Here is a 27,500-nt window from a genome sequence, read left to right as displayed (position 1 = left end):
GAACTTTGGTCACCAGGTTTCCCCCTTTGTGTGTGTGTGTGAGTATAATTCAGTTAAAGGGGGTGGTTGGGGGGAAGTTGGGGTGTGTGGGGGGGGGTGGGGAGGCGGTTTGCAAGTGTCCGTATCTGTCTCTGAGCTGGAGACGAGTGTTGGGGGGCGGGGGGTATGTGTGATGGGGGTCATCCTGTGGCCATGTGAACAGGAAGGTGCGGGTTCAGTGTGAAGGGCTGAACCTCTGAGCTGTTTATCAGATAGCTAATGAAGCAGAGCAATCCTGAGAGGGACCCAGGGAGTGAGGGGAGGGGGCCGAAGAAAGGGGAGAGAGAAAGAGAAGAGGGGTAAAAAGGTAGAAAGAGGGGTGGAGTGATGGGAGTTTGAATATGGGGAAGATCCACAGCGAAGCCAGAGGAATCTCCCTTTTAATTGTTATCGGTTGAGAAGATTAAACCGCAGTCTCCCATGATTTCACTGAAGCTTTATTCCCACTACAACGAGTAGGAAAAATACACATCATAGTATTTATTACATTTCCTGGTTTAAAATCAGCAGAGGCCATATCACTCAGCTCCGGCCATAAACATTTTCTCTGGCTGCGAGAGAGGCGGCGGAGCTGTGTTCCCAACTCCCATCATCACAGTCATCCAGTTTACTACAGGCTGCACATTCATCAGCGTGGTTTCACAGGAAAGAGAGGGGAAAAGAGCCTGCTTCATTACAAGTCCAAATAATCAACACGTCAGACGATCAAAACAGTATTACAGTGTAGATGTCAGTGTTTGATGTTTCACCGTTTCCAGCCATAATTAATCCCGCTCACATCTTAGAAGGAGGAAGACGAGATTGAATTAGATTTTTAAAAATGGCTGAAATGTGAACCGGCTTCTGATTCAATTCTCAGGCCAGATATTAAGGAGTGTTTGCATTGATATTAAATATTACATATAACAGTGTAATGTGTGAAAGCTGCGACTAATGATTATTTTGAGTGGACGTACAAATAGCTTGTTCTTGTTGCAGTATAACATCAAAACCAGCAAAAAATATGAATTTACAAGAATATAAAACAGAAAAAAAAACATATCTTTAATTTTGAGAATATGGAAACCGTGGATATTTGCCATTCTTCTATTTTTCTCCATTAAATTTTTTTTTCTTTAAAAAAAAAAAAAAATCCGAAATAAGGATCTATTACGAGAGTGTGTCATATATTGTAAATATTTTAAATCCCTTTGAGGCAAATTTGGCTTTTAGGCTACACAAATAACATTAACTTGACTGTTCACTTATAATATTTATCGATTACCCAAATTGGTGAGAATTACCTCCCGTCTCCTTCTGTATTTTTTCAAGTAACTGTGTCAAAAAACATAAAAATAGAAATATTATAAATAGAAACAAACAAACAGACTTGTCTTTTAAGCGAGGTAATATCTACATACTATATTTCCAGTAATGCGTAAGTTGTACTCCATATATAACTTTTCTCCTGTTATATGCAATAAACCAACAGGAAGGTAAACCTAGTTTTGTCGGATAATTAAATTTTCCTGTCGAGCAAAAAAAGGCAAAAAAACAATTGGAAACACAGATCGCGACGGCGCTGGATGCTTGTGGAAAAGCGAAGCTGCTTTGATTGGCTTGTTCCGCTGTCAGTCATACACGGAGGTGCCATTATTGGCTCGTGTAGCAGTGTGAGAATCTGGTTTGTTCATCAGGGGCCAGAGGGTGAGAGGTCAGAGGTCAGGCTCAGGGGAGCCATCAACATTGAGCGGTCAGGTGACCCTGAACGATCCTGAGATAGGACGGCCTCCACTCCCCAAGGAGGAGCATTCCTTCGCTGCTAGTGTGTGTGTGTGTGTGTGTGTGTGTGTGTGTGTGTGTGTGTGTGTGTGTGTGTGAGAGAAGGCATGTGCTTAAACAATACCGCATCACATACAGTAATTTAGCTCATAGTTACAACCCACTGGCTCAGTTAGGTAGGCTTATTGAGCAGCATTTTTAACATTTTTTACATCAGTTTTTTCAGACTTTGGTCCAGAACATGACATCTTAATAACTACAGGTCAGATTGCATTCAAGTTGTTGTATTTATCTACAGTCCCTTAAGATTTTTCCCATTTTGGTGACCCTCTGACCATGAATGTCGTGGTCAAAAGTTGTTGTTTTTGCACAAGAAATATAAAAAAAAATCTAATTAGACTTTTGGCATGAAATGTATTGGTCACATTCATATTCCCCATAGATGAACTTTACCCATTTTGGACATGCCACAAGCTTTAACTCCATCAAAATGCCAAATGTCAGCTTTGCATGTAACATTTCTAACAGACAGATTACCATTAAACATAATATCCATGTTCTCAGTCCCAGAGTCCCAGGAGATGATTGCTAGTGATTTTCCTGACACTTAATCTGCTGCCCCTGTCAAATCAAAAATGTCACTTTGATGGACACTTTGCTCTTTACTCTTATCTCTAAAAAGTAATAGCTGCATTTACATTACATTTGCGTTGTGTATACATGCTTCTTAAAGCATCTACTGCTATATTTTGATGGCACGCTGACATTTTCTCTCGCTCCCCCCATCTGGTCAAAACATCTACTTATGCACATAAAATATCAAAATCAAATGGACAGTTTGACCTGAAATGTACTGAACACATTTCCTGCACCCCAGAGGATGAATCCTCCGCATCTCTGACACTCGATGAGCTTTTTCTCTTGCAGCCGAAACATCAACTGTGCATTCATATTATCTTACAGACAGACTGCCGTGAAATCTGCTGAGCGTAGTTACACTCCATAGTGGGTAAACTCTTTAATAGAGTAGAGTTATTTAGGGATGTAATGAACATTGAGGCCTCTAGGAGCTGCCAGTGGGGAGTTCATTTTAGTCTTATGTGCATTTTGTAGGTGTGAGCATGAAAGACAAACCTATGAAAACTACTGCAGAGGGAATACAGAATCTGCTAAATATGCAGAGTGAGACAGCCAGCTGCTACTCTGTCCAACTGTACCACATAAAACATCCTGATGTGGCTGGATGGAACACACACATGCACCAAAACACATACACACACACACACACACACACACACACTTACTCATACGCAGACTGTAGAGCACATAAACTGTGCTGATGTGCTCCTCCAGAAAACGAGACAGGCAGAGCGTTTTAGTCACTTTAGTAGGAGACAGAGAGGAAGCCAACTCCACACCTCTCCACCTTACTGCTGACCTGTCTGGATTACAGCTCTGCTCTGCTGCGAGGAATTCACAGCTTTTAAACTGTGTGTGGCAGGACATACAGTATGTGTGGGCTACCAGAAGGGTTGGCCACTACTACCTGGCCGGTTGTGGGAAATGTGCATATTGTACATAATGTTTATAGTATGGTGAAACAGAGCTTAACAGTGTGGCTAAAAACTTTATTGCACAAATAGTTTCCTGTACAACAGAGATAGATAAAAGAGTGATGTTCAGCCAAACTTTTGAAAACGCCTTCTGCATTTATTTCTTTAGATATTTTAAAAGGATCCATTGATTTGAGTTTGTATTTTATTTTTCTGCACCAGGTAGACTGCAGTGTCATGTTTGCATTAACAGGAGCTCAACTGCAGACGTCACTGCAGCTCTGAGTAGAAAAGAGAAGAAGTAAATGAGTTTTCCCTCTTTACAGGAGTTATGTTGCATGATTGGTTATAGCTCTTGTTGGAATAATGAAACATTGAAGAGTTTATGGCAACACAAATCTACCAAAGAAAAAAAAAAGCCTTTTAATTTTTGATATGTTTAGTGTTTTTTATTGCTCAATAGTATACCTGATGAGCTGAAATAAATAACTGAATTATAAGCAACTTTAATAACACTTAAAATACAAACATGGCTTCTTGTTTCCTGACTTAAATACCAGAAGTTTAAAATGTGCATTTCAGCCGTTCTCTTTCTGCCTTCCTCTTTGATTTCATTTGTCAATTCATGTGCTGAAGTAAGCATTTGTCTGTCTGACTGCGAGTCTTTGTGTCACCGTCCAGTCTTTTCCAATCAGGCTGGACGTGCCAGGGGTCAGCAGCTCTGACCTGCTGGCTCCGGTTCACCATAAATATTATGGAACTACGCACAGACGCCCTCGCTGGGTGTTTAATATAGTGCTGCTCCAGCTTTCACTGGGTTATATAGTCTAATAATAATGCTGCCTGCACCATATACTTAGAAATAGTGCACACAAATCAGGATGGAGTGCTGCTTTTCTTTTATTTCTGGAAATCTGTCATCTCTTTAACTTTGCTTTTCACTTCTCATCTGTCGTACGGTGTTGTTTTAGGCTGTTGGACCATGTCAGTTGTGTTCAAATCTGTTTCGTGCGTGTGCATTCATGGCCACGTGTGTTTTCATGTGTGCCAGCAGCACAGTAGGCCTGTGGGAGTGCTCTGTCCTCCTTTCCCACGGTATGCGTCCCATGAGCCCCCGCGGTGACGTCAGGACAGAGGTACGGGCGAATGCCCCGCTCAGAGGTCGCAGGTTCACTTCCTGTCTGTCAGGATCGAGTTGGGCAGGGTCCAGTGTGGAGCGTCGAACTGTCTTTATGATCTCTCAGTGGTTTAACCTCTCTGTCTCTGTCTCTATCTGTGTCTCTTTCAGGCTATGTGGCTCATGCTGCAACAGGAGGAGCCAGAGGATTTCGTCATAGCGACGGGGGAGGTGCACAGCGTGAGGGAGTTTGTGGAGAAGGCCTTCAAACATGTGGGGAAGAGCATTGTGTGAGTACACACACACGCGCACACACACACTTCAAACATGCATTTACATGTCAGTTTTACGTTTCAGTATCATGTTTGAAGGAAGTCGTACTTATTACTCAGATATATATTACTTGTGCATCTCGTTCAGTCTTCTATAGAAAACTGTTATGAATGTCTCTTAATTATCATTTCTTAAATCTGGGTTATAAAACAATATTTTGCAGATCAGTCAATTGACAGATGTAGAAACAATCCTCTTACAGCAGATGAGTCTAAAAATACAATATGATGGAGGATTGTATTGCTTTGAAGTGAGGGGCTCATCAGCTCAGGCCAGCTAAATTTCAGCTTTGATCTTTGATGGTCAGTTGCCAAGAAAACAAGTTCAACTGACAGTCACAACTTAATGTGCTCTGATTTTCTGACCTATTTGAGTCGGGTTACCAAACATAGTTAGGAATTTGCCTTGGTGAGCTTTCAGAGGTGAGAAGTAACAAAGTATTTATACTTAACGTTACTGTACTTAAGTAGAATTTCCAGCTATCTGTATTTGGGATTGTGGATAGTTGAACAATGTGCAGACAGTGCAGGAATCTGACAGCAGCAGGAAGTGTCCGACCATATGAACACATGCTGGCTGAGCACTGTTTACAGAGGTTGATTATAACGGCAGTCTGTGAGTCAGTGAGGAGTGATTAACTAAATTAAAACAATTAACGCCTTATGCTCGGCCCTTACTGTTAACACTGACGGCCCTAATATTTATATATTATATATTTATTTATATTTGGCTTGCAGCAAAACTAGACTGTGTCCAGTGATTTATTTTCTGTGCAGGTTGTTAACAAAAGAGGAAAACGATCTTTTTTAACTCTGAGTTATAAGGTGTTGTGTAGTTGGAGCTTCTTTCTATGAGGAAAACTTATTAAACATTTAAAGTCGCCGTTTATTTGCATATTTGCTGCTTCTCACATACATTAATAGAGGACGACATACAGCAGACCTCTAGCCGACATCTTGGCACGTTAACGTTCTCTTTTCTTCCTGTTTTTCACTATCAAAATAAAAGCATTTTAAGTAGTTCAACTCAAAGCTTTCAAAGGAAATTAAATCTCTGGTTAAACACAACAATAACCATTTCTTGTTCCTTATGTCATGTAAATATTTCCAACTGTAAATAAACTTTGCCCTTTTAACTGACCATTAATTCACTTATTTATTTATCTATCTAACTTAACATTTCTTAACATAAGGAGAGGGAAAAATAATTTATTCTTCTGTATCTAAGCACATTTCAGAGCCTGTACTTTCTTACTTTTACTTGAGTAAAGGAGTTGAATCAGTACTTTAACTTTTACCAGTCTTTTTTATATACAAGTATCTGTACTTCTACTTAAGTACAGAGTGTGTGAGTACTGGTGAGCTCACAAGACAGACGTGGCAATATTCATGCGAGTCTGCAATTCTGAGGTTAAATACCTAAACATATTAAAAATACACAAAACCACCAATAACTAGAAAGACAACCATCATTTTTGGCACTTTACTGTATCTTAAAGTGCCAAAAAGTTTGCTATTCATGAGTTGAATAGCCTGAGGGGATGTATTTCCTTTAAACCACTCAGTTTTACTACAGTTGATCACGATGAGCTGTATTAAGCTGGCTTTCTGACTAATGCGGTATAAAAGACTCAGTGTATCAAAGGATCTACAGAGCAGTGAGAGTCATTGACAGCTATCACCACATCCTATAATCACACAGTCATTAACAAGCAAAGTCAGTTTAAATACTGATGCTGCCTTTAACCCTCCTGTTGTCCTCCCGGGTCAAATTGAACCCATCTCTTTTGACTGTTCCTTCTTCCTCCCTTCCATCTTTCCTTCCTTCCTCCTCCCTCCTTCTTTCCTTCCTTCCTCCTCCCTTCCTTCTTTCCTTCCTCTTTCTTTAATTTTTCGTTCATTCTTCCCCTCCTTCCCTCTTTCTTTGCTCCCTCCTCTTTCCATACTTCCTTCCTCTTTTCCTCTCTCCCTCTTTACTCCTTTCCTTCCTTCCTTCATTCCTTCATTCCTTCCTTCTTTCCTCCCTTCCTTCCTTCTCTCCTTACTTCCTTCCTCTTTTCCTCCCTCCCTCCTTATTCCTTTCCTTCCTTCCTTCCTTCCTTTCTTCCTTCCTTCTCTCCTTACTTCCTTCCTCTTTTCCTCCCTCCCTCCCCCCTTATTCCTTTCCTTTCTTGACCTGAGGACAACAGGAGGGTTAAGAGAACTGACAGTACAGCTTTCTCTCTCTCTTTCTCTGATATGTACCAAATGGCAATTACTGTATATTATGTGAGGATTACAAGTCTGTCTTTACCTGTCATGTAATGATCGATATTACAGATTCCATGTGTGAAAAGCTGCATATATTTTGGAGCTTCTGTCTCTTGTTCAGTGCTAGAAGTCAAAGCCCCCTCCCCCATCCTCTATCTCACCTCTCATTCACCTCCCTCGGGTGTCCTGGAAGACACTGACATGTTGGTGAAGGTGTGTGTGTGTGTGTGGTCCACTTATTCCTCATGTTGTGGGGACATAAATCTATTTCAACAGTTATCATAATGGGGACTCGCCTCCCTTATGGGGACAAAAAGCTAATCCCCTTAATGTAAATCATTAATTTTGGGGTGAAGACTTGGTTTAAAGTTAGGTTAGGTTATGTTAAGTCTTCAGGAAATTAATGTAAATCAGTGTAGTGTCCTCTGAAGTGGCAGAAACACAACTACTGTGTGTGTGTGTGTGTGTGTGTGTGTGTGTGTGTCTGTTGTGTTGACACAAAAAGACAGGTGACATGTTTTGTCTGCAGATGTTAAAGAAACAAGCTGCACTAGAAAGAAAGAGAGAATGATCAAACCTTCCAGCAGCTGTGAGAAAAAATGCTCCTTCCTGTTAAAAAAAAAATATATATATATATATACTGTATATATATATATATCTTTCTTTCCAGGTGGGAGGGAAAGGATGAGAAGGAGGTTGGCCGTTGCCAGGAAACCGGGGTGATACATGTGAAGGTGGACCCCAAATACTTCCGTCCTACTGAAGTGGTAAGTCTGCTATATGTGTATATGTGAGTGTGAGTGTGTGTGTGTGTGTGTGTGCGCGCTGTTTATTATATGTTTACATCACACACACAGGCCTGGAGGATGTGGTGCCGCACGCGCTGCCCTCCTGGAAGTAAGTGGGTGTGAGTTAAGTGTGAGTAATTGTCTCGGCCTTTAAATTATACCAATGGGACGATATCAGAAATAGAATAGAAATAGAAAGCCTTTTTATTGTTAGATTGAGTATATTTGGAGTTCTATATCTGAAACAAGTGCTCAGTAGTCTATAATAAACAAACAATAGGACAGACAACATAAACAATCACACAAGGGGAATAAATAGTTTTAAAAATGGTGTAAAAAAAAAAGAAGCTAAAATAAATAGTATTGCACTTAAATAGGCTGAATATTGCACTTAAGACTAAAGGTGTGTTAGCTTGAGAGCCCACAGCTAAAACATATATTATTACAATATTTAACCCTCCTGTTGTCCTCAGGTCAAGGAAGGATGGAAGGAATGAGGAAGTAAAAGAGTAAGGAGGGAGGGAGGGAAAGAGGAAGGAAGGAAGGAGGGAGGGAGGAAAACAGGAAGGAAGGAGGGAGGGAGGGAGGAAAAGAGGAAGGAAGTATGGAGAGAAGGAAGGAAGGAAGGATGGAAGGAATTGAGGAAAGAAGTATTGAAGGAGAAGGGAGCAAAGAAAGAGGGAAGGAAGGGAAGAACGAAGGAAAAATTAAAGAAAGAGGAAGGAAGGAAGGAAGGAAGGAAGGAACAGTCAAAAGAGATTTGACCCGGGAGGACGACAGGAGGGTTAAAATGATCTAATGAGACCATGCATGATTACATAACATCATTGACCCATTTTTTAAATTTACTTACACTACCGATCAAAAGTTTTAGAACACCCCAATTTTTCCAGTTTTCTATTGAAAAAATCTTTTCAAGCTTACCATCTTGGTCTTTTTTCCTAAGGTAGTTGTGGCATAGCTTGGACTTATGTTTTGGGTCATTATCTTGCTGTAGGATAAACCCCTGACCAACTACATGCATACCAGAGGGAACTGCATGGCATCGCTGCAGAATGCTGTGGTAGCCAACCCTGGATCCAGAAAATTAGCCTCAGACAGTCAAGCTTCCTCCTCCATATTTGATAGTTAGTGTCACACACTGAGGAACCATCCTTTCGCCTACTCGATGGCGTAGAGACAGAATATTTTAAATCTTGATTCATCAGTCCATAACACCTTCTTCCAGTCTTCAGTAGTCCATTGGTGGTGTTTCATGGCCCAGGCAAGCCTCTTCTTCTTATTCTGATGTCTTAAGCAATGACTGTCTTGCTTCAACTGGACTTGTCAAACCTGCAACTCCAAGTCTTCTCTTCATACTTCAGAGACTTGCTTACTACAACCGCTATGAAGCTGTGCTTGAAGCTGTTTGTCCTGTGAACCACCTATCATGCACGCTGTTGATTCTCAGAAACTCTGTCTTCTTTTCAAGCTTGCCATCTTGGTCTTCTTTCCTAAGGTAGTTCTGGCATAGCTTGGACTTATGTTTTGGGTCATTATCTTGCTGTAGGATGAACACCTCTTGGTCAGGTACATGCATACCAGAGTGTACTGCATGGCATCGCTGCAGAATGCTGTGGTAGCCGACCAAAACTCCTGTGTGATGAAGTATTTGAATTTTTGACACCGTCTTCAGTAGTCCATTGGTGTTGTTTCATGGCCCAGAAAACTGACTCTTCCTTTCAGAGTTTCTCCCAGTTTCTGAATGTGAAGGTGGTGATGGTGAAGGAAACTGTACTCACCTTGACACCTTGACTTTCTTCTCAATTTTTCTGTAGGAAAGACCTACAAGTGTTCTTGTATAATTTTCAGTTTTGGGTAACCTTACCTTTTTTTTTAAACCTCTGGCAGTTCACCACTTACCTTTTGTACCATTTCAAGCTATTCATTAGACTTGAACTGCTTGAATTTCAATTAAAAAACTGGAAAAACTGGGTTGCTTTAAAACTTTTAACCGGTAGTCTACATTGTTGAACTTTTTAGATTTCTTGCTTTGTGTGCAGGTAGCCCATATTTAAAAAAAACCCTGCAGTTTCTACCTCAGAATAAATGACCACAGTAATATATAATTCATATTGTTCCACATAATTCACAGCACATATTTCCTGCTCCTTAACATGAATGTAACATGTTTTCACTGCATGTATCTGATTACCGGTCATTGTGTCTGGAACCGTTCACTTATCAGCCGTGAACGCGTCCAGTTGACAGCTTGGTCTTGCTTTTATTGTATGCTTTAAAACAGCTGGAAACAATGCGCCCCTAACCGCTTCTCCGAGAGTAATGTAGGCTGCATCCTGCCTGTTGGTGCTGAATGGGTGCTCGTATCCAGGGACCTTGAACCTTGTTTTATTTCACAGCCGAGGCGTTGGTTGGTTTTTTCATCAGCTTGTGTTACGAACAACAAATCCTGTGTTCATAACAGCTGTGAGCATCCAACTTGAAGATATGAGCCAGCAGATTATCCCTCCATCTCTCTTTCTTGGTGTGGAGTGTCAGTGACATTTGGGAGGTCTTTCTCTCATCGCTGTGGCCTCGGGGGTATTGTGGCTGCTCCTCGGGGGACGGTGTAGGGTTACCCAAGGGGTGTTGTGGCCCGAGATTAGCTTTCAGGTTCTCGGTTTAAAGCCAGGAGGATCGGGCATGGCAAGATTAGAGCTTGAGATCCAGTTGAGTGATGGCGGAGGATTAAGCAAGGAGGCCTCGCTGACTGACTGCTGAGGAGATGGAGACACCGGTCAGACACCTGGACCTGTATTCTTTGTGTGATGTCGCCTCATTCATTCACGGTCCTAACCCCAAATCTACGCTGGGAACGACTCCAGAATCAGAGTCAAGTCAACCGCAAAGAAACAGTTAGGTGTCTTTCACAAGCGGTTTAGTCATACATCAACAAACAAGCATACCTTGGAGTGCTGATGCTTTTCTAATGTGTTGATGTGTAACAAGGAAGGAATGCAATACACACGGAGGAAAAAAAAAACCCTATCGGAGAACATAATCGATCAATAAAGCTGAACTTTTGATACAGTGCAGCTAAATATCCACTTCCTGCCAGAACAACACACAAAATAGTTTCCTCGAAGATTTTGTTGCTCATGCCAAATATCCCAATGTGCACAACAATTTATCAATTAAGGGACCAGGAAACTAGAAACCCCTTTTTATAATGTCATCCAATCCAATAGAAAATCCCTTTAAAAATAATAAACGCCCTGCAGGTTTCCACTGAGGTATTGATTTTGGAGGCTGCTTGAGTTATGACAGCGTATTGGATTGCATTGCAAAGAGTTTCTAATCTTTTTAGCCCTGCAATAAGTGAGGTGGACAAAATAAAGAAACACCTTCCACAATACAACACTAACACTATAAAACAGCCTTAAAACAAACCAGGCAGTCTTGGATTATTTCCGCCCTAATGAAGCATTTAAATACGCCTGACTAAATAAAGGCTCCAATTTAAAAGTGCCTGAAGAATGTTTTCTTTCTTTTAGCACCTTAAAATCCCCCTTCCACTCAAAAGTGTGTTATGCTTGATGTTGCTCCTCTTGGATGATTGAGCCTCATTCTGAAGGATTTTCTCCATCATCTGTTGAAAGAGTGGAAAAGGGGGAACTCACCTTGAATGAGATAAAGATATGTATCTGTGAGCAGGTATTTATCACGTCACTGAAGCCAGATGTGGTCCAGTTGTTAAGCTTTCCTCTCACTGCTGTGACCTGAGGGGGGTTTCACTGATTCTGGATTTTTTTTAAATCCTCCTGTTGTCCTTGAGGAAGGAAGGAAGGAAGGGAGAAGGAAGGAAGGAAGGAAGGAAGGAAGGAAGGAAGGAAGGAAGGAAGGAAGGAAGGAAGGAAGGAAGGAAGGAAGGAAGGAAGGAAGGAAGGGAGGAGGGAGGGAGGAAGGAAAAGAGGAAAGGAAAGAAGGGAGGAAGGAAGGAAGGATGGAGGAAAGAAGGAAGGAAGGTAGGAGGGAGGGAGGAAGGAAAAGAGGAAGAAGGAAGGAAGCAAGGAAGGAAGGGAGGAGGAAGGAAGGAGTGAAGGAAGGAAAGGAACGAAGGAGGGAGGAAGGAAGGAAGATAGGAGGGAGGGAGGAAGGAAGGAAAAGAGGAAGGAAGGAAAGAATTACAGAGGAAAGAAAGAGAGAAGGAGGTAGAGAGGAAGGGAGGAAGGAAAGGAAGGAAGGAAAGGAAGGAAGGAAGAAAAGGGGATGGAGGGAGGAAAGACGAAAGGGAGAAAAGAGAGAAGGAGGGAGGAAGGACAGATGGAAGGAAGGAAGGGAGGAAAGAAGGAACAGTCAAAACAGTCGGGGTCAATTTGACCCGGGAGGACGACACAAAGGTTAAGGAAGGAGAATGAGTTGATGTAGTTTGAAGGATTTGAACGATGTAATTGACCTTATTTGACATGAATCATTTTTCCAAACAGAGTATTTTTTTTTTTACATGTCTTAAAAATCACTTGTATTCTTTTAATGTCCACAAAAATCTGAAAAGTGCAGCAGCATTATTTATTGGCAGACGTTTTGCATCACATTACATTTTAAAGGTGTTGGGCTTCAGCCTTTACAGCACACGGCATGATGCATGCTTTTTGGCTCCATGTACGTTCATGAAATCAGTTCCACATTTGCCTTTAACAAAAAAAAAAAAAAAAAGACTTATCGTCACCTTCTTATAAACCTTTGCTGCTTCTGAACTTTAAGCAGCAAGGAAACATTTGCAAACAAGTACTACCATACGTCCCCTTTTTTTTGTCAAAATAACAGCGTGGCTACCGCAGATGGATGATCGCTTGTCAGGCTACATGAGCGTAAAGGCTTCACCATGAGGCCAACTGTTGAAAGAAGCTTAAGGATTAAGTCGTTCCTGCAGGGAATCGGTTAAAAAGTGATGGATGGAGTTTGAAGCAGGTTTTTTTTTTTTTCCTAAAAGCTGTGTTTCTGTTTACGTGTGCCTGGTTTACTTTAGCTGACCCAAATTGCACTTTTTTTGTTTAAAGGCAGATCAGATTTGTAAACAGGAAAGAAAGATTCAGTTGTCTTATCTTTCTTGAGCCACATGTATCATACCCCCGTCAAGAGTTTGGACACATTTTCTCATTAGAGGGAATAGTTAGGTGTGTCCAAAATGACTGATAATCTATATATGGATTAACTTTGCAGATAGGAACCAGACATTTTCACCATTTGACCAATCCTCTGAGAATATTCAGATCAAGCTTTGCTGCATCTTTCCAATTTCTGCTAACAGTGAGGGAAGGAAAGCTCTAGTTAAGCCTCCGCCCTGCTGCCCCAACCAATTTTCCAGCTCCAAACTTGGGCAACCGCGGCTCATCCACCTGCTTCAGTTATTATCTTGACTTTCCTGCAATTACAGATGGTGATACGGCTATGCCCGTGCATTCGGCTTGGATCTGACATTTATTTATGTAGTTTATATGCAGTAGAAGCAGGGTGGAGGCTTCTGGCACAACTTCACCCACTTCCAAAGAAAGTCAACGCTGCAGTAATACTTGTAATGTAGGAGAACTTTACTAACAGACAAATGCATTGGCCTGTTATTAAGTTTCTTCTACTTTATATGCAGAAAGACATTGCAATTTCCTTGTGTTCAGTTTATATTTTTTTAATTTTAATAATAATACTTTAAATGTTTTAACATTTTAAAATGTCCAAAAAAATAGAAAAATAAAAAGTTCTGAAAGCTTGAGGCAACATATTTTGATGTTTTTTGCCAAAACTCAAAGATATTCAATTTGCAGTGATATTTATGTGCTTTACATGCAGTAAGACAAAAAAAAGTAAGATTCTTGTATGGGTCAACAAAAAGCTAAAAAAAAAAAATCATAATTGCAATTTTCTTGGACTGTCATTTACATGTCTTGAGTATATATATTATTTATTATTAATATTTTAATTGTGTAATCTTTGAAATGGCTTGAGGCAGCATCTACATTACTGATGCTTTTGTCAATCCAAAACTCAAATATATGCAGTTTGCAGTAATATTAAACAAAGAAAAAGCAGAAAATCATCACTTTTTAGAACCTGGAACCAGATAAGTGATAAATCAATTATCAAAACTGCTGCTGATACATTTTTTGCATCTGTCTTTCTAAATTAAAAAAGTTACCTGACTAATTATCCTCAGTCTTTCTCTAGATAAAGTTGAATCACCTGCAGGTTGTGTTAGTGAGGACACGTGTAGTTCAGAGGGGAACAGAGGGTAAAGATGGCAGGGATAACGAGAGGAAGACTTAAGTTACAACAGGCCATTTTTCTGCTCTGTCTCACTGTCTCTTTATTTCTATTGGTAGAGCTTAAAGAGAGTGAGGAGTGTTTAACCTCTGACCCCTTCAGACAGGAAGTGACTGACACCGGCCTCGCAGCTCAGCACTGTGGCTCACCTCAAGTGGAAATACCTGTCATCAAGTGTGTGTGTGTGTGTGTGTGTGTGTGTGTGTGTGTGTGTGTGTGTGTGTGTGTTTGTTAAGAATTGAGCTGACTCAGACATTTTCGGCGTCTCTTTAGCTGTTTAAGTGCAAGAAAATGTAGATCCGTGTGGGGCCTATGTGTGTGTATATATATATGTGTGTGTGTGTGTGTGTGTGTGAGAGGAGTGTGTCCTCGGGCTGTGTGCTAATATATATGTAATTCATCATTATCCCTGTCAGAGTGTGTGTCTGACACGAGCTCATTTAACTCCACGGCCCTTGGGACAGGAGGGAGCAACCGAGGAGGAGGGTTAAATGTGCAGGTGTGCTTCACGTGTGGTGTAAATGTTGTGTGTGTGTGTATGTGTGTGTGCGTGTGTGTGTGTGTGTCAGCGCACTATAGCCTGTTAATTTGGCTTCCAATGCCCCGCGGCTGCAGCAGAGGTGACGGTGGGTTTGTCTGTGGTCATGGCAGATATTTATTAGATGTGAAACACGCTGATGCAAAAAAACTAAATGAATAAAGCTATCAGCGTTTTCCCCCGCTAAACAAAAAGCTTTGTGTGGTTCAAACCTGTCAGGGTTGTTTTGAATAAAAGCGACTTGTAAGTTTAAAAAAAACTGCTCCAACTGTCATGGCTGCTGTTTGTTTCCATTGTATTGACTTTGCTCAGCTGTCAGTCACACTTGTCAGCTCGTGGGTTTCTTGCCAGCGATGATGAGGTTTGGCTCAGGTGAGCGTCCTCTGGCTGAGTCAAAGGTGTGTCGTTTTGTATCATGCTCTAATGATTATGATTAGTTTTGGTTGCCGGGTGATATATGCTAGGTGATGTCTGTCTGTCTGTCTGTCTGTCACGGATATGTCTGTGTTTGAGTCTCATGCTTTATGTTTAGAAATTGTGGAGTGATATATAAGACTTGTGTTCCCAGATGCTCTTTTTATTTCACTGGTGATTTATGCGCTGTGGAGCTACACACACATAAAATCAACAGGACAGGGAAGAGAAGAGCGCAGGTCAAATAAAAGAAGGTGTGTGGATTAATGCAGTATAATGGATGAATTGTGTGCTGAATATGCTTGTGCTTAGGGTGTGTGCCTGGTTTTTTCTGCCTTGAAATAGACGGGCGAGTTGTTATTTTCAACATGGGAAGTCGAGTACGGGATACGCTAGGCATTAAAGTGCTGTACAGTAAGTCATGAGGAAACTTGCTAAATGGCAAAAGTTATCCCCAGTTTATTAAAAAAATTGCTTTTTTTTGGTTTCTAGCATTTCAGTTTCACATTACAAACATTAAGAATATTAATTGGGGAGTTAGACATATTTAAAAAAGAGGGAGTGAGATATCCTGACTTTTAGTTTCTAATATAGATTAAAAAAAAACACCAAAAACCCTGAATCCTACATTTCCCATAATGCAACTTAACTGTCTTTTTTTGTCTCAGACACTCCCTGCTTGCATAATGTATGTCCACATCCTTTAAAACTCCCTAATTCTAATTTGTGACGCTGACTTCACATTGAAATTCGATGTCTCCAAACAGGAGATGAGACAAACCTGATGACATCACTATAACGTCATTACAACGACAACCCAAAACTATTTTCACAGGCTCTGTAATACTTCCCGAGACTTCCTGTAAACTGACTGTAATCGAGTTTGTGGTGTCCTACGACATTTAAAAAATATCTACACACATTAGGTCACACATTTTTAGAATTTTTCCATTAAGAAGTCATTACTGTACTAATAGGTTGGACTCCTTTCATGAACAAGGCACCATTTGATAGATGTTATAAAACAGTGTATTACATCATTTTCAGGTTTTGACTTCATACTCTTTTTTTTTTTTTATTATTATTATTTCAGAAAATATTTACTGAATTTTTAAGACTCTTGTATCAAGTACAGCAGTTTTATTTGCCCCAAGAATTATGAAAATGGGCAAATTGCATGTCCATGGACAGGAGACACTGAAATGTATCTAATAAAATGTATCATAGATGCAGGGTTTGTCCTTCATTTTATTTAAACTTATAGCAGATCCCAATTTTTATCAATTAGTATCAGAAGCATTGATTGTGTATGTGTCTGTGCATGAGTGTGTGCTTGCATTTAGTTGAGTTAGTGTGTGTGTGTGTGTGTGTGTGTGTGTGTGTGTGTGTGTGTGTGTGTGTGTGTGTGTGTGTGTGTGTGTATGTGTGTCTGTGTGTCTGTGTGTGTGTCTGTGTGTCTGTGTGTGTGTCTGTGTGTACATGCTTAGCTGCGTGTCCGTGCTGATGCAGCCCCGCTGTCATACTTCCAAGTTCATGTGTCGCCGGAGGGTCTAAACTGCTGAGGTCTGAGTGACAGCTCTGCGCTTTTTTTGTTCAGCCTCTCATGAAGAGGAGAAGGAGTGGTGATAAATGGGAAGTTGTCTCTCAATTCTATCTTTATCTCTCGCTCCATCCCATCTTTGTTCGCATAATTCTTCCACTGTCATATTCTCAGCACACCTTCTCGGCCTCTCTGCCCTTTTGCACTTATGTTAGTGTCTCAATCACAGTGGTGCTACAAGCTTTGGTCGGGTACACAGGAATGCCCTCCGAGGTGAGATTATCCTCCTGAGAGAGAGAAAGAGAGAAAAAGCAGACAAGCATTTGCCCCCTCTCTCACCTACCACCCAGCCGCTCTGCTGTACAGACCAAAATACAAAACATCATCCATCAGCATCAGCAGCAACAGTTTTTCCATCTCTTCTTTTATTTATTATGGATCCATTTTTAATGAAATATGAACAAAATAGAGCAGAAATCAGATGACACATTTAAAAAAACGAGACCACATGAGCAGATTATTTGTAATAAAGATTTCATAGTTGTAAAACCAAACTCTCAGCATGAAATGTTTTCACTTCTATTGTGGTGCTTAGTAGCTGTCACTATTCCATGCTACCCATATCTCTAAAATCTAAACATCATCTTTATGTATTGACAGATTTGGGAGATTTCCATCTCCGACTGTTAGCGTTTTGGCAGCAATAAGGCAAGCAAGCAAGCCAGAGGCATCTCTGTTTGAGCTCCAGTGTAGAGAGATTCGTTTTTATAATTTTATTTCCATTAATTACTCTTTTTTTAATGTTTTATTATTAAGTAATTATAAACTTCAAAATATATCTGGAAATAGTGAGAAATGTTTACAACTTCCCAGAGCCCAGAGTCATGAGAAAAGTAGTAAATCTTTTGAGAATTTGAAAAGCTGGAATGAATCAGTGATTGATTAATGGCTGCAAAGAATTATGGATTGTCAAAATTGTTGTGTTTAATTTTCTGCCTGTCATCTAATCAACTAATAATTTCACAATGATATCAATGCCTGATTGTCACGCTGACAGCACTGTGGTTCATTGTGGCATGAGTGGCAGGCTATTTATCTCTGTGGTGTGTTTTGATTGACGCGGAGGAATCACCGTCCAATGTTCCCATGTACCGAGACATACACACACACATGTATTTCAGGCTGGGTTCAGAGTCACGTCCCAGCATTCCCTGCAGTGCAGTCATGTACTTTCAATACATGACTAATCATCCTTTTGTTTTAAATTTGCAAGTTTATTCTTGTGCGGCAAGTGCAAAAAAGCAGGAGAGCTACATACCACTGCCTCTGCTGCACGGGCCTGTGTGACTCAGAGTGTTGAGTGTGTGCTGCTACACACATAAACAGACACACAGTTTGCCACTATGGTTAAAGTTTATCTTTGTGTTCATGCAAAGAGAGGAAAGACACTGATCAAATAAATCCTGCTCTTATCTTCACTCCTAACCTGTGCAACGTCCTGCATCCGCGGCATCAAAGCATAATCTAGCCGGGCGGTCAGCAGTGAATTTATATTAGTGTTTATCAGCAGCTACAGTTGTTTCTCTGCTCTTCTATTGACGCTATAATTCAAATTCTTTCACTTTCAATAAGCAATAAAGCAGAACTGGTCACATAGCAGAAACTTGCAAAATGACAGTTGCATTTTCACACACACACACACACACACACACACACACACACACACACACTACAGTTGCCCTGCTTGTTTTTTTCAATGCAGGCTGCAGGTAAGAATCAAAAGCTCCCACATCTCAACCCCTAAAAATAGCCCTCTTAACTCACCACACCTCAGTATCTGTCAACTGCCTGTCCAGGTCTACGTGTGCTTTAGTCTCAGATCTAAACTTCCTTCTGCTCCAAATGGCTGTCATTCCAGCCTTGAGATGTGCGTAACGAATTCACCAGAAACACACTCTGCTGCATATTATCATACGTCACCGGTCCTGTCGTCATTGGATGAGAAGCTCAGACAATAGCTCTAGTGATCCAGGAGAATAAATACGACGGGTGTTGTGGTAACCTTTTATAACTGTTGGCAAGGAGAGTCGACCTACCTGTTGAGGTCATCAAAGTGAAAAAAAAGACACACCTGATTGATCTCGGTACTAAATAATAATTTGCATTGTCAAGCTTTATTGAAGATAAAGGACAGTTCCACTCTTGGATACTCTGACACACTTAGATATCATCAGAGTTTGATGTTGAATGCATTCCTGTGTTGTGAGCTGACTTCACTACTTCAGTGAGGAGTCCTTTGAGGAGTCCTACCGCCTCAGACTGGCCTTTCTTTTCTCAATCAGTGGTTTGATAGGGGCTCACCTGCTGTAGACTACTAGTGTGCAAGCAGCTGAGTATTGAGAACTGAAATTAGAGCTATTAAAGTGAAACACAGACTGTCCTGAGCGCTGACGTGATTGTGCAGAAACCAAATCACAATGCAAGTAGCTGGTCTGGTTCTAGTCCAAGTTACAAGCCACAGTTTTATTCAGATATAGTTGAAGATTATATACACTGCAAAAACTTGGCTTAAAAAAACAAGAAAATAAAGTAATGAAATGAAGAATATATTACTCAAAATAAGCTAAATTATCTGCCAACAGAAGAGGAAAATGTGACTAAATATCTAGCCTCAAAAACCCCACAATGTGTTAAAACTAGTGTTTATCTAGTCTAGTAATTACTAATAATATGATAAGAGATTAAAAGGATAAGATGCTTGAAATAAGAGATTCTGAGTTTGACAAAGCAGTTGTCAGTGTTAATATAACACCTAGAGAGTTATGGTAATTCTCATTATAATACCTTATTAAGATAATTAAAGCAGCCTGGTAATAAGAAATATCTTAGCAGACAAAGAACAAGCATATTTTGCCTTGATTTAACATATTTAATCTTAGTTAGATTTTAGTTTTTGCAGTTTAGACTTTTATTAAAGAAACTAACAACATGCATAACATGATCGCTTGCTGTTAGCGCTCTGCATGGTCTCCATAACAATATCACACACACACACACACACACACACACACGCCCAAAGCAGAAATATGTGAGCCAAAAATAGCATTGTAAACATCTTAAGCTGCATTATGAATTGTCTCTGCTCATTACTCGCTGCTATTAAAGCAAAAGAAAATAACTACCATGAAATAATGTTTTATGACATGTCTATTGTCTGGTTGGCAGATGTTATATTAGTATGACAGCATTGTGGGACTGGAGTACTGTAGTTTAAATCAATGCAACAGAAAACTCGTGTATGCAAAAAAAAAAAGTTAGATAAATAGTTTTGTTTTTAATTACTTTCAACTGTTGTGGATTTAATGTGCAGCCAGCCAAGCTCTCTCCAAAGCCAACCTTTGTTACAGGATGACCCTAATAAAAAGGAGCAGTTGTGTACTGATTAAAAAAAACATTAAAAAAAAAAAGAATCATTTGATCATGTGACCTTAATCATGTATAATGAGGTTTATGTATTATGTTGTGAGGAGGGGGAAGAAAAATAGACTGCTCTAAAGTGGCTTTCTAATGGATTCCTGTTCTATGGTAGATTTGTCCTCATATGGTTGCTGAATGTCAGCGCTAAATGATACTCAAGTAAGTTCAATAATATATAATATGAAATATACCTTTACTATTATAAACCATCTACAGCCTGAGATAGATTTACCCTCCTGTTGTCCTCGAGTCAAGGAAGGAAGGGAGGAAGAAGGAAGGAAAGGAGGGAATAAGGAAGGAGAGAAGGCAGGAAAGGAGGGAGGGAGGAAGGAGGAAGAAAGGAAAGGAGGGAGGAAGAAGGAAGGACCTTTCCGTCCTTCTTCTTCCCTTCCTTCCTCCCTCCCTCCTTTCCTGCCTTCCTTCCTTCCTTATTCCCTCCTTTCCTTCCTTTAAGGAATGAAGGAAGGCAGGAAAGGAGACAGAAAGGAAGGAAGGTGGGAAGGAAGGAGGGAAGGAAAGGAGCGAGGGAGGAAGGGAAGAAGGAAGGAGGGAAGGAAAGGAGGGAGGAAGGAAAGGATGGAGGAAGGAAAGGAGGGAGGAAGGAATGGAGGAAGAAGGAAGGACCTTTCCGTCTAACTTCCTGCCTTCCTTCCTTCCTTATTCCCTCCTTTCCTTCCGAAGGAAGGCAGGAAAGGAGACAGAAAGGAAGGAAGGTGGGAAGGAAGGAAGGAAGGACAGGAGGGAGGAAGGAAAGAAGGAAGGAGGGAGGAAGGAAAGAAAGGAAGGAATGAGGGAAGGAAGGAATCGAGGGAGGGAAGAAAGGACAGAAGGAAGGAAGGGAAAACTCTAAAGTGGCTTTCTAATGGATTCCTGTTCTATGGTAGATTTCTCCTCATAGTTGCTGAATGTCAGCGCTAAATGATATAAAGCTCTCAGAAGAAGCTTAAGCTTTTGCATTCTCAGGGACAGATGTCGAAAAATCTGACATTCAGCACATATATTTTAAATTGTTGGCCAGGTTTTTTGTATAACTGCAGTTAAATATATTTTTCCAGGTATTCAGAAACACCACAACAGACCAATAAATGCAGTGTCTATAGATTTATTTTTCCCGTCTTTGTCAAAGTGTGTTAGAGAAGCTTTTTCCTTTTTAACCGTTTAACCGTTTCAGCTGAGGACAAATGTTACAAGTACATGTTTATTTAAATTTCTAGTCAAAGTCTAACTGTAGGAAAATGTGTAATAAGATGACAAGAAGTGTATGAAGTCACAAGACAGCTCGAAAATTAACAGCTGATGTTGAAAACTGGGTGGTTTTAATAATTCATCCAGTGTAAGCATCATACAGTTTCAATGAGGTGTTGGAACAACAAAGCTGAGACATAATATATATGTGATGTTGTCAGAAAATGTGGAAAATAACAGTTTTTTTAAATTCAAGGCTGCTTATGAAGGAAATTTAAAGGAGGGGGAAAAAAATCAGAGTTCAAGAGTTTAAAGCTTAATGATATATTTAGTAGCTAGTTTTGGCAGGTGGGCAATATTATGGTAGCCTGAGTTCACTTCTATACAGTCATACACTCATTTTCATCATATAGTATTCATAAAAGAAGATACTCGACATTTAGAGTGTTTCTATGTCTTGCACGTTCTGTTTTCTTTCACAATAACTCTTCATGTCTTCCATTGTAGCAGCATAATTATGCAATTAGTTGCTCAATAGGGTTGGAACAACAAGGCAGCAGAGGAACGGCATGCATCTACAACATTTGACCGTTTTTTTTATTGCTACACATGTCTATGACTAAGAAAAGGTGGGTTGATGCAATAGTGGCGGGAGTACGAAATATGATCTTTTTACAATAAAGTGACGTGGGAAAAACTTAAAGACCTGAAGACATTACAGAGAGACAAATTAAAAGATAAAGTAGGATAAATTAAATATGTGACTAAAAACATAAAACTGGTATTGTGAACAAATCCAAACAGAAGGAAGGAAGGAAAGGAGGAAGGAAGGGAGGAAGAAGGAAGGAAAGGAGGGAGGAAAGGAAGGAAGGAAGGAAAGAAGGACAGGTGGAAGGAAGGAAGGAAGGGAGAAGGAAGGAAAGGAGGGAGGGAGGGAGGGAGGAAGGAGGGAAGGAGAAAAGAGGGAAGGAAGGAAGGAGGGAGGGAAAGAGAGAAGGAAGGAAGGAGGGAAAGGAAGGAAGGAAGGAGGAAAGGAAAGAAGGACAGGTGGAAGGAAGGAGGGAAGGAAGGAAGGAACCCGTGAGGATGACACAAAGGTTAAAAGACCAAAACCAACAAATCAATGGATTAATCCATAAAGTATTATCTTGATGAATCAAAGCCTGATATGAATTATTCATGTGTGCCATAGACCTGTGTTGTTTAAACACTATTAAAAACACATCAATGAGCCTCATTGTTGCACCAGATAACATCGTTACCATGTAAATACTCATTCAAGCACCAAATCCGTCCCTAAGTAACGCTAAATTAACTCCTATTTGAGTAACATTTGCTAAAAACCCACAGTGCCCAGCTCTCTTAGGTCATTATTTTAGCCTTTTTAGACAAAGTGAAAGGTATTGGTGACCTAGTTTTAAAAATCTGTCGTTACTATGAATGACTCACTTAGAAAGTCTAGAGCAGGGGTGTCAAACTCATTTTAGTTCAAGTAAGTTCATTAATATATAATAATATGAAATATACCTTTACTATTTATAAACCATCTATGTACAAAACAGCCTGAGATAGCTTAACCCTCCTGTTGTCCTCAAGTCAAGGAAGAAAGGGAGGAAGAAGGAAGGAAAGGTAAGGAGGGAGGGAGGAAGATGGAAGGAAAGGAGGGAATAAGGAAGGCAGGAAAGGAGAGTGAAAGGAAGTAAGGTGGGAAGGAAGGAAAGGAGGGAGAAAGGAGGGAAGGAGAGGAGGGAGGAAGGAAGAAAGGACAGGAGGGAGGAAGGAAGGCAGGTGGGAAGGAAGGAGGGAAGGAAAGCAGGGAGGAATGAAGGAAGGAAGGAAGGAGGAGGGAAGGAAAGGAAGGAAAGGAAGGGAAGGAGGGAGGGAGGAAAGAAGGAAGAAGGAAAGAAAGGAAGGAAGGAAGAAAGGACAGAAGGTAGGAAGGAAAGGACAGAAGGAAGGAAGAAAGGGAGGAAAGAAGGAACAGTCAAAACAGACAGGGTCAATTTGACCTGGGAGGACGACAGGAAGATTAAAGGATAAAATAAGTGTGATTTCAACAATGTCTCCGTCTTTTTACAGATTATTTTACACAGAAGCTGCTGATTGATGTTTTAATATATAAATGTTTTAAATATGACGACTATATCTTTGCATTGTTTCTTTTTTAGAAGATTGTATTCATGGTCCGGATGTGAAAAACCTCCGAAGCAGCATTTTAACATAAAGTCGACTCCTCACAGTTTAACTTACTCCTGAACCCTGGTATCATACTTTACAAAGTGTTCCAGGAAGCCAGATTAGACCTCCTTAGAAATTGAGTTTTTTCTGGGTTATTGTTGATAATAATAACAATATCTATCATCACCAGCCTTATCCTGGCAATAAAGAAGGCAACAATAACCATTTAATACACTCTAGTAGTTCCAGAGACCTTCCCCTCCTTTCTCAGGCTTCAGGTTTCATCTCATCTTAGTGATACTTGCCCACTTTTAGATAAGGATGATACCAATATACAGTACACTCATTGAAAGGAAGGGAGGAAGGAAGGAAGGGAGGAAGGAAGGAAGGAGGAAGGGAGGAAAGGAAGGAAGGACGGAGGAAAGAAGGAAGGAAGGAAGGTAGGGGGGAGGAAAGAAAGAGAGAAGGAGGGAGGGAGGAAGAGAAGAAAGAAGGAAGGAAGGAAGAAGAAGAAAGGGGGATGGAGGAAGGAAAGAAGGAAGGGAGGAGAGAAGGAGGGAGGGAGGAAGAACAGATGGAAGGAAGGACGGAGGAAGGAAAGAAGGAAGGGAGGAGAGAAGGAGGGAGGGAGGAAGGACAGATGGAAGGAAGGAAGGACGGAGGAAATAAGGAACGAGGGAGGGAGAAAGGAAAAGAGGAAGGGAAGAAAGAAGGCAGGGAGGAAGGAAAGGAAGGAAGGAAAGGAAGGAAGGAAAGAAGGAAGGATATTTATAGAAGTTACCAAATATAATTATTTGCCCAATAAAGGGTTAAATATTTGAAATAATAATTTTAAAAAAAATGGCTGTGATGTAACGAACACTGGACAAGCAAGGCAACCTTTGTTATGAAAGTCAGGATAGTGTTCTTTATAGCTGTAAACTCAAAGTTCTCAGGCCTCGCTGAAGAAGCAGAGCTGGTGTTAGGTTTCATTTTACTCCATGCAGGCGGTCCAGACCTCATAAATCCACTCCCAGGATCCTTGTAGCGCTGTCTCCACACACACACCAAATGAATATTGCAGTTTTTGCTGATTGGAAGACAACGAAACAAGCTCTGTTTTGAGTTATTGTCAGCAGATACTGTACTGTACTGTACGTCCCTTTCTTATTGACCCCCTCCACTTTATTTCCACACTTCATTATTGCTTCTCACGTGCCATTCGACGGACAATTCAACACAAAGACAGACAGTGATTTTATTAACCACCATGTCACATTCCACCATGAGGCAAATTTTTTATCCTAACAATGAGAAAAACAGCTACGGCCACACGTACATGTGTGTTGCTGCTGACATAATAGCTCCTGGCAGGCAGTAACTCATACACGTCTGTCCCTTTGCCCCAGAGAAGATTTTAAGAAGTTGGCCTGTTTTTGGTTGCGTAATATCTGCTACTTAATGAAGCCTGAAATATGGTGGCTATTTCAGAGTTTCTCATTATTATATGGTTGTAATTCTCTGTAGACGTCCAGTTGTGAGAGTTGAGAGGTCTTCCAAAGCACAAAACGCTCCTCAAGTCATCATCAGCTGCTTTATGTTCTTCTACTTCACTATTCATGATAAAATGCAGTTAGCAATGTGGGTCTTATTAAACTTTACAAAAAACAAAAAAAAAAAGAGACGTTCTTGTCCTCAAAATTACATATCTGTTAACCTAACTGTAATAGAAATAAGAGAGAATGGTGATCTGTCTTTTCATCACCCCCTTTTTTTTTTTGGTGCTCATGCTCACTTTGTATTTAAAGCAGCGGTTCCAAACAGCCGAATCAGATTAAGCTCGGATAATTCTGCCTCTGCCTCTGCTGAAGCCCGATAGAAGACAAACTTATGTGGGGTGAGTCAGTTTTTAAACAGTGTACAGTAACCAAAGTCAAAAAAGTTTGGATGCACTTTCTCATTCAAATTAGTGGAAAAGGTGTGTCTAAACTTTCGACTGGTTACTGTGGGTTCATCCCCAATTATCCATTTAAAACCAACCCGAGTGTTGTATGGAAAAATAACAAAAAGACAGCTATAATGGATTTCTTGAGCTGTTTAGAGAAGCAGTGTGTAGGCTTGTTTTTTAGCAACGTTAATATTATCAAAAGCGATAGGAAAGATACATAAAACCCCCCCAAAAAAATAATACCATTGTGCTGACTAATGCTGGATTTTACTTTTTTTTTTTAAAAAAGGTCAAATCCGCTTTTGATATAAGTGAGTCACGATATTAGTCAGAGTTAATGTCCCTGCCAAGATAGTGACCTGCTAAATATGTGGAACTGTGTTCATAGATCTTATTTCAATAACGTTGTAGACTGAGGTATTCACCTTCATTTGTCAGTTATCATTCAGTTAAATATGGTTTTGGACAATGCTGGCCTGTCGGTAGGGATAGGGAGGAACGAGCAGCTATTATTATCCTGCTTTATGTCTCTGGCAGTGCAGCGGTGTCAGTCAGAGGCCGGCGGTGGTGGAAGCCAGGGGGGCCGGTTAGGACTTCTGGCTCTCTGAGGTGCTTCATCTCAGGGCCGAAGCAGCGAGACCTCTAACTGAACCGCAGCCCTTTTGGATGGAGAAGTGCTGAGGCAGCAAACTCAGCCCATTTTCAACTGGGTGGAGTTCCTATACTGTACTATAGGTCTTTAAAGACAAGAAGAGGTAGCTGTCGGCTGTGAGCCAGTATGACTTTATTAGCATGCAAACATCGTCCCCGTAGCTCAGATTCGCACATTATTGTCAATTACTTTGTTTTACTCCACACTTGTTTCTCAGGGACAGTAATTAGCGGCAGCATCTGCGATCAATTTGTGTGATTTATGTGCAGAAATTAGTCTGTGTTTTAAAAGCAGCATGTGTCAGTGTTTCACCCTGTCATATTGGGTGTTGGCTAACAGACTGAGCTCCAGGATTCTTCAGATTCCTCTTAGTGGAAGCCAGTGATAAGGGGAAATGCGAGGTAAGGAGGCCTTAGTGTTCTGACAGCAGTTTGCCTCATTGATGGATTGAGGTGAATGTTTGAACACCAGACAGACATAAAGAAGCAAATGGCTTTTATGAGCAGAATGATTTATCCATTCAACAAGCTTTGTCGAGCTCGCCGGCTGAATTTATGGCACTTGACACACGAAACGGGCTATCAGCGCTGAGTTTAGATGTTTGGCAGAGGCCCACGGTACTTTCACACAAAGGAAGCATGAAATATTAGCATTATTTTAAAAGGTTTCCGTATATTACCGAGGAATTGGGAGTCCTTTCCAAGATGGTTCACTGTAAAGCCATTCACTTTTCCCTTACCTGGAATTCTGCTCACTCTGGAAAGATCTCTGACAGCCAGCCTCTCTCTCTCTCTCTCTCTCTCTCTCTCTCTCTCTCTCTCTCTCTCTCTCTCTCCCTCTCTCTCTCTCTGTCTCTCTCTCTCTCTGTCTCTTTCTCTCTCTCTCTCTCTCTCTCTCTCTCTCTCTCTCTCTCTCTCTCTCTCTCTCTCTCTCTCTCTCTCTCTCTCCCTCTCTCCCTCTCTCCCTCTCTCTCCCTCTCTCTCTCTCTCTCTCTCACTACTGCTGCTGCTGCTGCTGAGGACGGAAAATGAAAGAGATTGATAAAAGACGAGATTGCAGAAACGGTTGCACATTTTCACTCATCTTGAAATTTGTCAGGTTCATTACAGCTTGTCAACTACTTTCCATAGATACACAGATAAGATGTTTTTTTTTTTTTTTTTAAAGAATCATGGCTCAGAAACCTTTCGAAACTCATGTTATAGTTCAGTTTAGTTTATTTGGATCCCCATTAGCTGTTACCTAGGCAACAGCTACTCTTCCTGGGGTCCATAAATAATGAGTTCCAGTGCGTTATGTACTGTCCTTACTCACAATAGAGCTGCACAGAGCACACTTTGCCAAGTTAAGGCTTTCATTTAATTGCTTAAAGCCAAGCCACATATCTGTTTGCCAGCTGAAAACATCTGTATTAGCTGCATCACAACTTTTAGCTGCAATGGTTTACTGGTT

At 40.7% G+C, this 27,500-nt stretch overlaps 1 protein-coding gene across 1 annotated transcript in view; it reads left to right on the top strand.

Annotated features, from left to right (window-relative positions):
• Positions 1 to 27,500, top strand: part of gmds (GDP-mannose 4,6-dehydratase) — a 165,436-nt gene that overhangs the window by 108,349 nt on the left and 29,587 nt on the right. Inside the window, exons 5-6 of the mRNA XM_053323047.1 lie at positions 4,642 to 4,760; positions 7,723 to 7,819. Of these exons, the coding sequence (XP_053179022.1) occupies positions 4,642 to 4,760; positions 7,723 to 7,819 (216 nt within the window). The remainder of the gene's footprint in view (positions 1 to 4,641; positions 4,761 to 7,722; positions 7,820 to 27,500) is intronic.

This window comes from Scomber japonicus, chromosome 7 (assembly GCF_027409825.1).
Source record: "Scomber japonicus isolate fScoJap1 chromosome 7, fScoJap1.pri, whole genome shotgun sequence".
Lineage (NCBI taxonomy): Eukaryota > Metazoa > Chordata > Actinopteri > Scombriformes > Scombridae > Scomber > Scomber japonicus.
This window is presented reverse-complemented; position numbering and strand designations above follow the sequence as displayed.